The sequence below is a fragment of the Taurulus bubalis genome (genome assembly GCF_910589615.1).
Source record: "Taurulus bubalis genome assembly, chromosome: 17".
Lineage (NCBI taxonomy): Eukaryota > Metazoa > Chordata > Actinopteri > Perciformes > Cottidae > Taurulus > Taurulus bubalis.
In genome coordinates this window covers 13,954,522-13,967,635 of record NC_136605.1, presented here as the reverse complement: position 1 = coordinate 13,967,635, position 13,114 = coordinate 13,954,522, and the positions used below count along the sequence as shown (strand labels likewise).

Here is a 13,114-nt window from a genome sequence, read left to right as displayed (position 1 = left end):
TTTTTCCTGCATCCTCTCATAGTTAATACATCCTGTGAGGTCGTAGGCTCTCATCCTGATGCTTGTCACTGGAAACAGCTGCAGCAATGTCGGCCATCCTGCCATCATTCTGTGGTTCATTGTGTTTCAGCTGAGAAGGGTCTTAACGAGGTGAGGCAACCTCCGGGCAGCACGGGGGGCATGTAGCCTATAATGAGGGACGGAGGAGAGAGAAGGAAGAAAGAACATAAACAGAGACGAAACTATAGACCCCAAACGTCATGCTTACGTCACAGTGTTAGCTGGAAGCAAAACAAAGGAAAGACTGGAGGCAAACACGAAAGACCTCAGAGTGGTAGACTAAAGTTACACATCGAACATGTCGACTTACTGTGTTGTTGGGTGCCAGAATCCATATCACATACATTTGAGATAAACTGTGACTCTAGAGAGCTACAATGTGACATCTGAATGTTGATGTGTCCAGAATGTAATAATCAAAGGTCACAAAAGGTAATTTTATACAGTGATGTCAAGTTTAAGAAAATGCTCTCACCATTTGAATTGGCTATGGGGACTAACATCATCACCCATGAATACAGTCGGGCTCATTGGAGCTATTTCAAGAGATATAAATGGGTGGGCTATAGTCCGTCAAATATAACACACATGAATGAAATAGTGATTTTTAGACATAAATAAACTTTCAGTGACACGGTAGGAGTGTTATCTGTTTTCAACAAGTGGAAAATTACATTTATGGGATTGCAGGCCGACTACCACTTATATCTAAACTAGTAATACATACAGAATCGAGATTAAATATACCCCCCTCAACACCATCTCAAGTGTGATTTTATTCTTTACTTTTTTGCTTATGGGATGAGTCAATATATAGATACGTTTCAGCACTTTTTGCGGTATTCTTGCTGTAGAAAATATTTTAGGTATGACCATGTCCGGCCAATAAATAGTCAGCCACATAAACCCCTTAACACTGCAGGTTACATGTTGGCTTTTGTATTGCTGTTTCCCCTTGCCCTCCAGTCTTTGTTTTTTTGTGCTAAGCTACGCTAACTGGATTCAGCTACATATTCACAATACAGAGAGGAGAGCTGAGCCTATCAGTCTACAAATATAACTTTTGGTCAAAAAGATAAAATGCTTATTTCCCAAAATTATTATTTCTTCCAGTCACAAAATGTAAAATGTATATTCAAAGCTCAATATTCAGTAATTTGGCTTATATATTGATACAACTCTTAAACATACTATCACCCTACATGGCAAATTAATGTTCCTCCCATAAACATTATGTATAACCGAGTAATGATTGCTTCTTATGTACACACTCTCTCCCTGCTGATAACAAAGATGATGGCAATAAGCATGGCACTGCCTGAGCCGGTTTGCTGAGAAAGTGAGAGCCATTAATCTCCTTAGTCGTCCTGTTTCGAGGAGAGACCCCTCCCCTCCTCCTTTTCCTCCACCCCCTCTTCCCATGCTGTCACTCTCAGACTGCACCTGTCAGATTAGTCTCACATCCTCAGCTGCCACTCCATATGATACGCCTCTTTACTGCCCAGAGCCTGTATGTCATCTCACTTTGCATGTATTTATGTATGTGAAAGGGAAAATGGGGGGGCAGACAATGAGAGGGCAATCCCATGCAGAATGTTTGCCTGGTCGTTGGTTCTCAGCTCATATTGCAGAAGGATTTAGCTTTCTACCATTAACGTTTAAGAGTAGATTAACACAACGCCAAATCACTAGATTATTTACAATTCCATAAAATGAGAGATGAGAGAGTGGATGTTTGTATATCTATTCTCTGATAATATGTTATACCCGTATAGCAGCATTAGGAACACCTGGTCAGAGGTGTCATGGCTGCTTTGCTCCTGATTGGCCAAGACTAGAGTTTCAAGCACTTATGGGACCCAGTGTAAATGGTGACAACATTGTCATAGATGACTTCCACTGGCCCATATGCACCATTATAAAGGCAGGGTAGAAGCTAGAAGCCCTAGTGGGGGTGGATGTAGTGGGGGTCGTTTGGGCTCCACCACTGAAAGCCTCCCTAGTAGATGGACTGAAGCAGCTGAGGCGACAAGCATGTGACGAGAGGGAGAAATAATAGGCACCACAGCGGTTTGTGGCTGTGTCAAGCAGCCAGAGATAACCAGAGTACCCAGCACAAGAGGCTGGATTACTTTCAAAATAAGAGCGTCACCTCGTAAAGTTGCAGAAGAAGGGGGCAGGGATTTGTGTGTTGACCTTTTTTAAACATGTAATAGACTGCAGTAAGATGGCAGCGGGTCCTGACTCAATGAGTATGATGCCACTGCTCAGCAGGTTGGAGTGAACTGAACTCTAAACCCTAATTTGCAACTAATGGTCTAACCCAGTGGTCCCCAAGCTTTTTCAGTGATGTACCCCCTGTGAAATATGTTTTCAGCCAAGTACCCTGAACCAACGCAAATAATTCTTGGTTGAAAAAAAGATGTAATACACAGCGCTGTGCCATCCGTGTCTGATTTAATACAGAATCAAATTCACTTGTACTTACACTTACATGTTATTGAAAATGTATTAATAAGTATTTTTAAACGATTTTTGAATAGATGCTGATTTGGCATAATAGCAATATCTTCACAATAAGCTGATTTGATTTGTATTTTTAAAAGGAATCTCACTTATCTTAAGCACTTTATTCTGAAAGATATGCCCGGAAATAGAGTTTTAAGAGTATAACTTGATACTGAATGGGCACATTTTCTATGATTTAGCGCAGTCAACCAGGCAAAACCACTACCGCTACCTGGAACTGAGCGGGAGTAGCATGCAAAAGAGTCCAAGCTGTGCGTACAGCCTGTTATACTGACATTAAGATAACGGAAATATTTAGGAGGTGTGCGTGTGTGTGTGTGTGTGTGTGTGTAAGAGAGGAAGACCTTTGCGTCTAGAAAGGTGATCCCTCTGTCAGCCACCAATTCATTTATCGTAGAGTAAACCAGTTAAAGGGAGAGAGAACAGAGAAGTGGCGGATCTGGTGAGCTGTCACTTTCTGTGTGTGCGTGTATGCGTGTGCGTGTGTGTGTGTGTGTGTGTGTGTGTGTGTGTGTGTGTGTGTGTGTGTGTGTGTCCGCGGAGGGGGATTATCAGTACGCGCGTTATGCGGAGCGCAGTTTTGGTGATGCACTCAGTCGGGAGATGTGCAGCAAGGAGCAGTGAGCGTCAACTCGGACATTAAGCGGCACATTCAGCACGGTAGCAGGAGGAAGGCACCCCCGACTCTGCGCATTACAGGATTTGGACTCTGTGTGTTCCATTTATTTTTGATGAATGCTCTTTTATTGGTGCAGCGTGAAAGTCAAAGATGCGCACCGATGAACAAAGGATTTAGGTGAAAACGATCAAGAATCCCTTCCACATTTTAATCCTGAAACCCCGGTTTGTTTCGTCCATGCCCATTCTGCCTCTGAGGACAACAGACACCGGCTGAATAATCGGGTTCCCCTGTTTTCAAAGCTGGAGCAAGGGGAATCATCTGGGCTCATCGCGCACGAGTCCATGTGGATGGACAGAGAATACGCAAACACTGCGAGCGGGGCTCATTCCGAAATGTGACATTTTTACTCCCCCAGTCTCCCATAAAACCTGACAACTGTGCATCTGCATTCGCTCTCGACCGGATTTGTTTACGTCGATTAAGGTACGTGCTGCTCACCATGTAGCTCATGGGGTATTGGTTCATAAGAATGGGGGTCGGCGACGGTGATCTCCTTGTGGAGATGGTGCGCGTGATATATATCCAGTGGGTCGGACTATTTTAGATCTCGGTTCATTTGAATGCATCGAGTTGTGATGGGGGCTTACTGAGGTGGAAGTTGCATCAATGACAGCCCAGACAGAAAGGCGATGTCGATGCACCAAATGCATAGGTGTGTGAATCAGAAAGGGCACGCAGTATTTCAGACAGAACTGTACATTTACGCACAAGACATGCTGCAGAAATGTACATTTACACACAGGGCTTGGCACATATTACTTCAAAGGGCATTTGTAAAAGCCATGTTAAGCTTGACTAAAGACATGGAGGACTTTGACCTGTGTGATATTCAAGCTCTGATTGGCTGTGGCACATTTTTCTCAGGGGGATGAAAATGTTGGTTTCTTTTAGTAGCTGCACCTTCATTTTCACTTAACAATATACTGGCATTTTTTTAGGAGAGTCAATCACTCCTCCATTCTTTAGTTGAGAGGATAGATGTCATTCTTTATATTTGGATCACACACACATCAGTAACAATGGTCTTACCGCTGCTCCCTCAAACAAACACTCTCTTCTGGAAGCCCCCAGGGACCCTCCCATGTGGCTAGTATTGTTAAGAGGGAGGGGGAGGGTGTGGGGGGCATTTGTGTTTGCATTAAGAGCTGCTCCTTAGGTCAGCTAAAACCAATGGTGTCACCTTAAGGAGACGTGTCCCTCCCACACTTGCCTCATAAACAAAAGGCTTGTTGTCCAACTTACGCTTAAATGACCACTTGTATCCAATTAGACTAAGAGAGTTTGTATGGAAATGGGAGTCAATGCATGGATTAACTTTCTGTTGATCAATAGATAGATGATACATGAGCCTCGAGCCTCCATCAGTGCAGATGTGTGTACTCAGAAAGCTCCCGGGCCTATTTTGGAGTGTTCTGTTTTCCATCATTAATCAATATTCAGCAGAGTGGAGCTGTTTATTCTCAGGCTGTGCTTTCATGAGTTAGTCTGCTTCCCCATGGGGAAAGAGGATGCTACAGTATCTCCTTGGGGCTGATGCCATATGTAGCTTGTTTCGATGGTGTGTGTGTGTGTGTGTGTGTGTGTGTGTGTGTGTGTGTGTGTGTGTGTGTGTGTGTGTGTGTGTGTGTGTGCACGACCTCATTATGTACGCATGATACGGAACCTAGCTATACTTCCACATACATTGGAACTTCTCTGGTTTTCCTTTCATGAGCATTTGTGTTCACTCCAATTCTTTCTTTGCACATCCGCCTTTTCCTTGTTTCTCCTGCTGCTCTGATCACCATCACACTCTAGAACCAAATCTGATCTCCCTAGGCTCCTGTGATCACCCGCATCACTGTATCTGTAACAGAAGATGCACAGTGACGTCCCAAAGAAGCAGAAAACACAACACTGGAGGTCAGTGGCTCTGTTTCAGGGGTGCTTTTTTTAGGTTTGGGATGCCTTTACATCTGACTGATCACAACCACATCGGTTGTTGATGTAGGAAGAGGAGGGGAACGAAGAAAAGGGAGCAGAGGGAGGGGTGTAAGGCGCTGGCGCTGTTAATTGTTAAGTCAATTAGCATATGGTTTTGCTGTGAGCTCGGTCACATGGTAATGAGGCCTAATTAGGATGGCCGGGATTGTCTGAAGAGGCTGGGAGAAATGCTTCCACTGTCAGTTTGTTTGTGCTGATGCCCAGGAGGACGGCGGTGAATGGACCACCCTTTTTTCAGTCTCGCCACTCAATATGCCTTTCCACTTGGCTCTGCTACTCCTGTCATCTGCGGGTTTATTTCTTTCCTGAAACCTGTCCTCAAAAACACCGTTTCAATATTTTAGCACACAAATACGTCATGCCTTGACGTTTACCGCATTGCTCCCCTCTTTCCTTCTCTGCATTCCCTGTTTTATTCCTATTTTTATCTGCCACACAAGGGATTGGTGACGTCACTCTGGAAGGTTAGAGATGTGGAGAGATTGGAGACTAAAGCACCTTTCACACATGCACTGCAACCTCAAAATTATCTCGACATTACTCAGAGAAGCTGTGTGAGGAGTCAGACAGATCAGATCCTGCAATGTCATTTATGGTTATTATGCATTTTATTTAAAGTAGAAAGCGGGTTGAGTTTCCTGTGGTGAGCGTAATGCATTCCTTTGCATTTGTTCACGAAAACAAACATCTGAAAATCAAAATGACTGTTTTCAAGCCCCTATCTATTCATGGGAAATAATATATTAAAGGTTCGGCTGTGTTGTGTTTATTTCAGCAAACTTACACGGGAGATTTTTGGAAATGTTTTGGCTGTGCTTTTGCAATGTTCTGCGTAGGAGGTCTCTGAGTGAATGCACCATTGGTAAGGACATCCATCACAAGTCAAAAGTTCAGTGATCACAATGACTATTTGTCCTGTCGCAGCATCCTTGAGTGAGAAAGAGAGAGAGCTATCTTTTGTGAATGAGCATCCAGGCGAAGAGTATGTCGAATGTTGAAAATGTTGAATGCCAGCTTGATGACGTCGGAAACACACATGTAAAGGAAGCAGGAAAGAGATTTACCAGCCAACCAGCTGGTCAATGTGACACATGAATCACAGAGAAGAACAGATATATCTGGGATCTCAGGTCTTTATTGGTCCTTATTACCATTCCTTCCCCTTTCTGGACAATGTTTCAGGCCAGACTCAAACGTAAAGCCATTTATTCTCACTCAAGACACCAGAGAAGGTCAAGAGAGCTGACAGAAGAAATAACTGATAAAAGACGAGTCTTGGATGCATCCAATTCCAAACCCAGTGGGCAGAGCATGCAATCTTATTCTGAAGCACAGATGTGTTTTTAATCCAAAGTAAATCCCATATAATGAGACAGAACATCCAGACAGCCCGGGTTAATTTAACACGACTGATATCTAAGGCCTTATGTAATCCCAGCCACTGATGTAAAATGGAAATGAATGCGCTGTCAGAAAAGGAAAGGTCTGTTAGTGTTAGACAAGACAGTGGATAAGGCTGTAGACTCTCACGGAGATCACAGGTCCTGCAAATGACCTGCTCACCTCAACAGCTGGACCGTGTGTTCCCAGACAGACACCCACACACTCATACAGACACACACACTTTCTCCGTCAGTAGTCTGAATAAAACAAAAGTGTGGCGAATGAAAAAAAAAAACCAAGGATTGAAGAAAGCCGTCAAAATGCAATGATCCTTCCAATTATCACCACGGTAATTAGCATCTGCTTGTGCGCTATGTCTGATAATTACAGGAGAAGGTAATTGTACAGGACGGCTTGCTAGCTTCCCCCATCATGGCCTATTCAGCCAGGAGATGATTTGAAGGACTGCAGTGCTGCACATTTGCAATCTCACGCCTGTATTCCTGTTGTGTGTGTAGAAGGAATGCATGATGCATACTTGTCACATTCAGCTTTTTGAGAGAATGTGTTGCCTTCACACACAGATGCATAATACATGCCACCAAGATGAATGTTCTAGTTACATGCACATAGAGCCAGTACAAATGGGCATCGCACCAGCCTGTGTGTGTGCGAGTGACATGTGCAGCATGAATGCATGTAACCCCGCTATGTGCAGAATACAAAACTAAGATGGACCTCCGAGTGCCAGCAGGCTGCTTGGCACTGAGGAAGAGGATGCCTGAGAAACAGCAGCCATGCAGCAGAACTGGCAGGAGCTGGATCCTTACCCAGTTACATAAGATACACAGCAAGAATAAAGGCAAGGGGGAGGGAGGGTGGGAAGGAGGAAGGGGCACAAGGAGGGAAGAAGGAGAAGCCAAAATGGAAGGAAGAGGGGTGTGTTTGAGATTAGATGGTAGTTGGGGGGTGAACAGAGGGAGAAAATGTGGGGAGAGGAGTCGTGTGGGGTGCATCTTTCACAGCACATCTTCAAATGTAGCAGAGAGATGAGACCGCTCCGGCTGCTCTGGAGGAGAAGTGGCATTGAAACCGACAGTATAGAGGATTTTAAATGGAGGAGAGGACAGAAATGGCTGCATGGAGCGGGAGTGACAGAGAGAGAAACATGTCTAGAAAGATGGGAGGGAGGGGAATGGAGGATGAGACGGAGGCAGCCTCCTCTGTGCTGCACAGAGCGGAAGGCCAGGGGCTCTCTTTCTCTTTGCACATGAGTCATATTAGTGAGAAGCAGGGAAGAGGACTCAAGTGTGTGGCATGTGTGCTGGAGGTGTGTCTTATGTACTGTGTGTCCTGCATGATTGCAGGAGCATTGGTGATTTTGCGTGTGTGTGTGTGTGTGTGTGTGTGTGTGTGTGTGTGTGTGTGTGTGTGTGTGTGTGTGTGTGTGTGTGTGTGTGTGTGTGTGTAGGGCACTCTGTGTGCATCCTTCAGCTCACCAGTCTGCCAAGTCCCACTCAAAAAGCAGCCAGAGCAACCATCTGTGCAAGAGGGAGTTTCTGGGTGAGAGGGTGAGTGAATGAAAAAGTGGTCACTCACTAGTGTGCACAAGCTCCTGTCTCTGTGTCTCTTGTGATTGTCATTAGGAAGTGTGACAAAGAAGACAAAAAGGAAAGGAAAAAAAGGAAGAGCAGGCTTGTTGAGGATCCCGAGTGTTTCAGTGAACAATGAGCTCACAGTGAACCGTTCTCTCTATTTCTGTCATTTAGAGTAACCATGGCAATCGCGAGAAAAACAACATAACGAAAAAAAAGCATGTGTTTATCAGGAGTGTGTCTGTTTTTGTGCAGCTTGTTCAGTTATGCATGTCAGTGTAAAGTGTGTGTGTGTGTGTGTGTGTGTGTGTGTGTGTGTGTGTGTGTGTGTGTGTGTGTGTGTGTGTGTGTGTGTGTGTGTGTGTGTGTGAAAAGCTCCAGCACTGTGTTTTCTATTTTGAGTTGTGGTGACTCATCCTTTTTTTTTTTAAGCATGGATTTGATTGATGTTAATGTAGACCAATAATAACCTGTGGCAGTGAGCTGCAGCATGAAGGCGGTAAGGAGACGACAGGAAACGGCAGGCGGAGATAATGGCAGGAAACAAGGGAGCGAAGAATTTTTGTAATGAGGAAGAATTCGGAGGGTGTAAATCTCTGAAGGATACATGAAAGAGCTCTAAACAAATGAATATGCACAAACACACACTTTCACTGTTATGCCCTCTTGGGTCTCACAGGAATAAATAATGATATTTCACAAGTTGTAAACACTGCCTTAAAAACATACTTTATTTTATATGGATATTAGGACAGACACATGCATTCAAAATGAGGAGTATGTAAGAATAATTAGGAAAATATACTTCAAGCATTAAAAGGAAAAGTACTAATTAAAGAAACATTTCTGTGACGGTTATGCCATTAGACCACTATTTATTATTAATTTGTAAGCAGCATGTTGCTTGTAGTTGGTTGAGCAACTTTTAAACAATTATTTATAGGGCAGCATTCATTTAATTAATATGCTGATTATTTTCTCGATTAATCGATTGATTGTTTGGTTTGTGATACTTCAGAAAATAGTAAGAATTGCCCATCACCATTACCAAGATCACCAGTGACACCAACATGCTGGTTTTGTTTGACCAACAGATCAAAGCCTCGACATTTTAGTGTAGCTTAAGACGATAAATCCTCACCTTTGAGAAGTTGGGACAATCAAATATTTTAATGTTTCAATTTTCAATTATTTATATACAGTTAGGGTAGTTCAATTTATAATATGTTATAGGCTCTTCATTTGTTTTGCATACAAAAACGTATTTGTAGAGTAACTGGTAACTATTTTGACGCTGTACAAAGAACACTATTTCCCTCCAAATTGTAGTGGAATAGAACTACAAAGTTGCATGAAAGCAAGAAACTTAAAAGTTTTCGATACAGAAGTCAAAGCATATTTATTGCCTCAGCGGCTATCGACACAGCGACGGCTGAGCTGGCGGCTCGCAGCAAGCAGTGCCAGCAGCACGAACAGTGCAATCAATGGCAGCAATTCTAACAGTGCTAACGTAGTTAGCCTGAGGGGAACCGGAGGGTGGGTACTTGGCTGCAGCGACGGTGACGTCGGTTGAGACAGCGTTATCAGCTGTAACAGTCGTGCGAGCACGGAGCAGAAAGGAGGCCGTCAGCTCGCAAATGGAGCCCTAAAAGAGAAGCGTGACCGGCCGGCAATGTCAACAAAGCACAGAGAAGCTCAGATTACAACACATAGAGAAGAGACTTCATTCTCTGCTCAGGTAGATAAATTACTCCATTACGTCTTTACATAGAAAATAGTTGACGGATGCTAAATGAAGGCTCTCAACTTTGAATTTAACACCTTTAAGTACCTCAGATGTGTGCTCAAGCACAGTACTATACTAGTAAATGTACTTCACAACATTACACCACTGGAGAAAAAGTCAGATGTAGTAAAGTGACGGATCATACAATTAAAAACAAGTCTGGTTATAGTATATTTGCTGCAAATCCACCAGTCTTCCTCCCTCTTCTGTCCTTATTTTCCTCATGATAAAATAAATCTAGTATCTAAGAGTCTGTCTCTTTCTCGCTGTCTGCCCCATTTAATAAGCTACGCGCTGGAAGGGATGTGTGTGACCTGTAGCCCTGGCTAGTGTGTATTTAAATCTACCACTCCCCAGTGACGGCTACACCATGTAACTCTCTCTGACTTACTGGCATGGAGAAAGAACATGAAGTCAGGGATATCCAGTGTCCTTTATGTGGTATGTAAATATTGTGGTACGGTCTATTTGTGGACCCCGGGAGATTTTTTGATGTCAAAAACTACAGTTGAAATAAACAATCCAAAGAGTAAGAGCGCCGAGAAAAGCGTGTGTGTGTGTGTTCTTTGAACGAGCAGAATGTTTGACACACTAGTGTATGAGCCAGCTTGGAAAGAATTTTCCGAAAGCTTAGCGATGATGTGGAGAGACAGTTGACAATAACCTGGCAGAAAGAGGCCTTGTGTGTCTGTGTACGTGTGTGCTGCTTCGTGGTGGCTTGAAATACAGATCAACCTCTCAAAAACACACAGCTTGTCAGGTGAAACGACAGCGCTGATTATCTCAGCAAAGGCCTCAATGAAACGAAAGAATGCGTATTTGTGTGTATGTGCGTGCGCGGCTGTCTGACAAGTTGTGTCAGAATAAAGGAATAAGTAGACTGAGACAGCATTGATTTCCCCTGCTGCTGTACTTTAATTTTTTCACTCAAAGTACTTGAGTGTTTGTACTTGTGCTTGAGGTGCTGTGTATTTGTGTGCAATGCAGTATGCATTGTCTCACGGCTTGCTAGATGCCCTGAGATGCCTGATAGTTGGTAGAACTGCTTGTACACACTTCTGTATCTTGTTTTTTTTCCATAAAAAAATATGCATGATGCTGCAGTTTTCCTGTCAGTGCCCCGGCAGCCGATTCACTGGACAAGACTGCACAAATTATACACTGTAGCTGTTCCGATTCTGACCTCACTTCTCTGTGGATGAACTAAAGACACCTTATCTGGGCCTTTTCTCGTTGTTTAGGTATTGTCCTTGCTTAATGTTGTTTAATTCAACATACAATTAACCTTGAAGCCTTTAAAAGAGGGTAGGGTTATAGGCTACAATTGGTGAAACAGGATATGTGTGTTTTGTGCATTTGGAAAGGTTTTAGTCATTCACCCTGCATAAACTACTGCCCTTTGTTTCCTCTCTAAAGCACAGCAGTGGCTAATTGTCTGAATTGTCACTCAGAGGCGGATGATTACTGTGGGAATGACTTCTCGGCTGTGTTGCATTTATGACCGTAATGACTCATTCTCTTTCTGTCTCCATTCCTTTGACTTTCTCCATTCTCTGTCTTTTGCTTCCTCATCTAGAGATGGTGTCCCTCCCGGTCCTCCTCCTGCTGCTGCTGACGGTGACTCATGGTGCCACCGGTCAAGACTCGGAAAACCCTGAGGATCTCCCAAGAGGCTGCGGATGGGGCCTTGTGCGTCCCTACACACTTCTCTGTGACCTGGACTCCATCTGGGGCGTGGCTGTCGAGTCAGTGGCTGCCGGCGGGGTGCTGACTGCCCTCTTGCTAGCCCTAATCCTGCTGTGCCGCTTACACCACATCGGTGAGGCTGAGAAGCGCAGCGCCGTTGGACCCATGCTCTTGCTGCTCCTCGGCGTCCTCGGCTTGTTCGGCCTGAGCTTTGCTTACCTGATCGATCAGGATGAGTCTCTATGTTTGCTCCGCAGGGCCCTGTGGGGTCTCCTGTTTGCCGTCTGCTTCTCCTGCTTGTTGGTGCAGGGTGTCCGTCTGCGAAGGATTGGCCAAGAGCGGCGGAGCCCTGGTGGCTGCGCCCTTACAGGCCTCGCTCTGGGTTTGAGTGCCGTGCAGGGTATCATTGCTGCCGAGTGGCTTCTTCTCACCGTGCTGAGGGAGGGACGAGCTGCCTGTCAGTACCTGCCACTTGACTTTTCACTAGCCTGCAGTTACGTGCTAGCCCTCCTACTAGCCGCGCTGACTGCCGCCTCCCTGGCCCTGTGTGGGAAGACACATCAGTGGCGCTCCAATGCCATCTGGCTGCTGGTGACCTGCCTGCTGTCGCTGCTCCTGTGGGTGGCCTGGGTGGGCTTCTATCTGTACGGCAACACCTGGCTGGGGAGGTCCCCAGAGTGGAATGACCCGGCACTGGCCATTGCTTTAGTAGCTCAGGGTTGGCTGCTGCTGATCTTCCACGCCATTCCTGAATCCCACATCTGCCTGAGACCCCCTCCACAGCCAACTGCCCCAGATTACTTTGACACCTCCCAGAACTCGACAAGGATGCGGGAGACCAGCTTTGATGAAGACATCCCTCTTTCTCACAGGCAGTTTGTGGAGAACCAGGGCTACGGATACAGCGATGAGAACACTGCAGGTACCGTACAATCCAATAATTTAGAGCAGACAGGCGTAATATGTGCGGACAGGCAGCAGGTTAGATGTAGGCCGAAGTGAGTAATAGAACGCCAGGAAATATTTGCATGCGTGGGTAGAAATAAGTACAGGAGGAAATGCAGGGTTACACAGCAAGTTTGTCTTTCTTCAAGGGAGACAGGGATGTGATGAGTCACAGTAAGTAATCTCTGTTTGCTTCTCTGTGTATCTAATGCAAGGCTTGAGGACCGCCGCCGGTGCCGGGCAACATAACAGCAACACCGCCCCCAGGCCCAGCGCTCCTTTCCGCAGCAATGTCTACCAACCCACCGAGATGACCATGATCCTGAACGGGGGAGCGGTGAGTACATCCTCCCAGTCACAGGTACACGCCGCTTACACGCCGCTCTCTCATTCGACCACGCCGACAAGACTGCATGCACATTTGTGCGTTCCAGACCGTTCGTCATTGCACACGAATGAGGGAGA

The 13,114-nt window shown here is 45.1% G+C and overlaps 1 protein-coding gene across 1 annotated transcript in view; it reads left to right on the top strand.

Moving 5' to 3' along the window:
- Positions 1–3,545: 3,545 nt before the first annotated feature.
- Positions 3,546–13,114, top strand: part of gprc5ba (G protein-coupled receptor, class C, group 5, member Ba) — a 14,282-nt gene continuing 4,713 nt past the window's right edge. Inside the window, exons 1-3 of the mRNA XM_079233706.1 lie at positions 3,546–3,694; positions 11,595–12,626; positions 12,865–12,986. Of these exons, the coding sequence (XP_079089832.1) occupies positions 11,597–12,626; positions 12,865–12,986 (1,152 nt within the window). The 5' untranslated portion in view covers positions 3,546–3,694; positions 11,595–11,596. The remainder of the gene's footprint in view (positions 3,695–11,594; positions 12,627–12,864; positions 12,987–13,114) is intronic.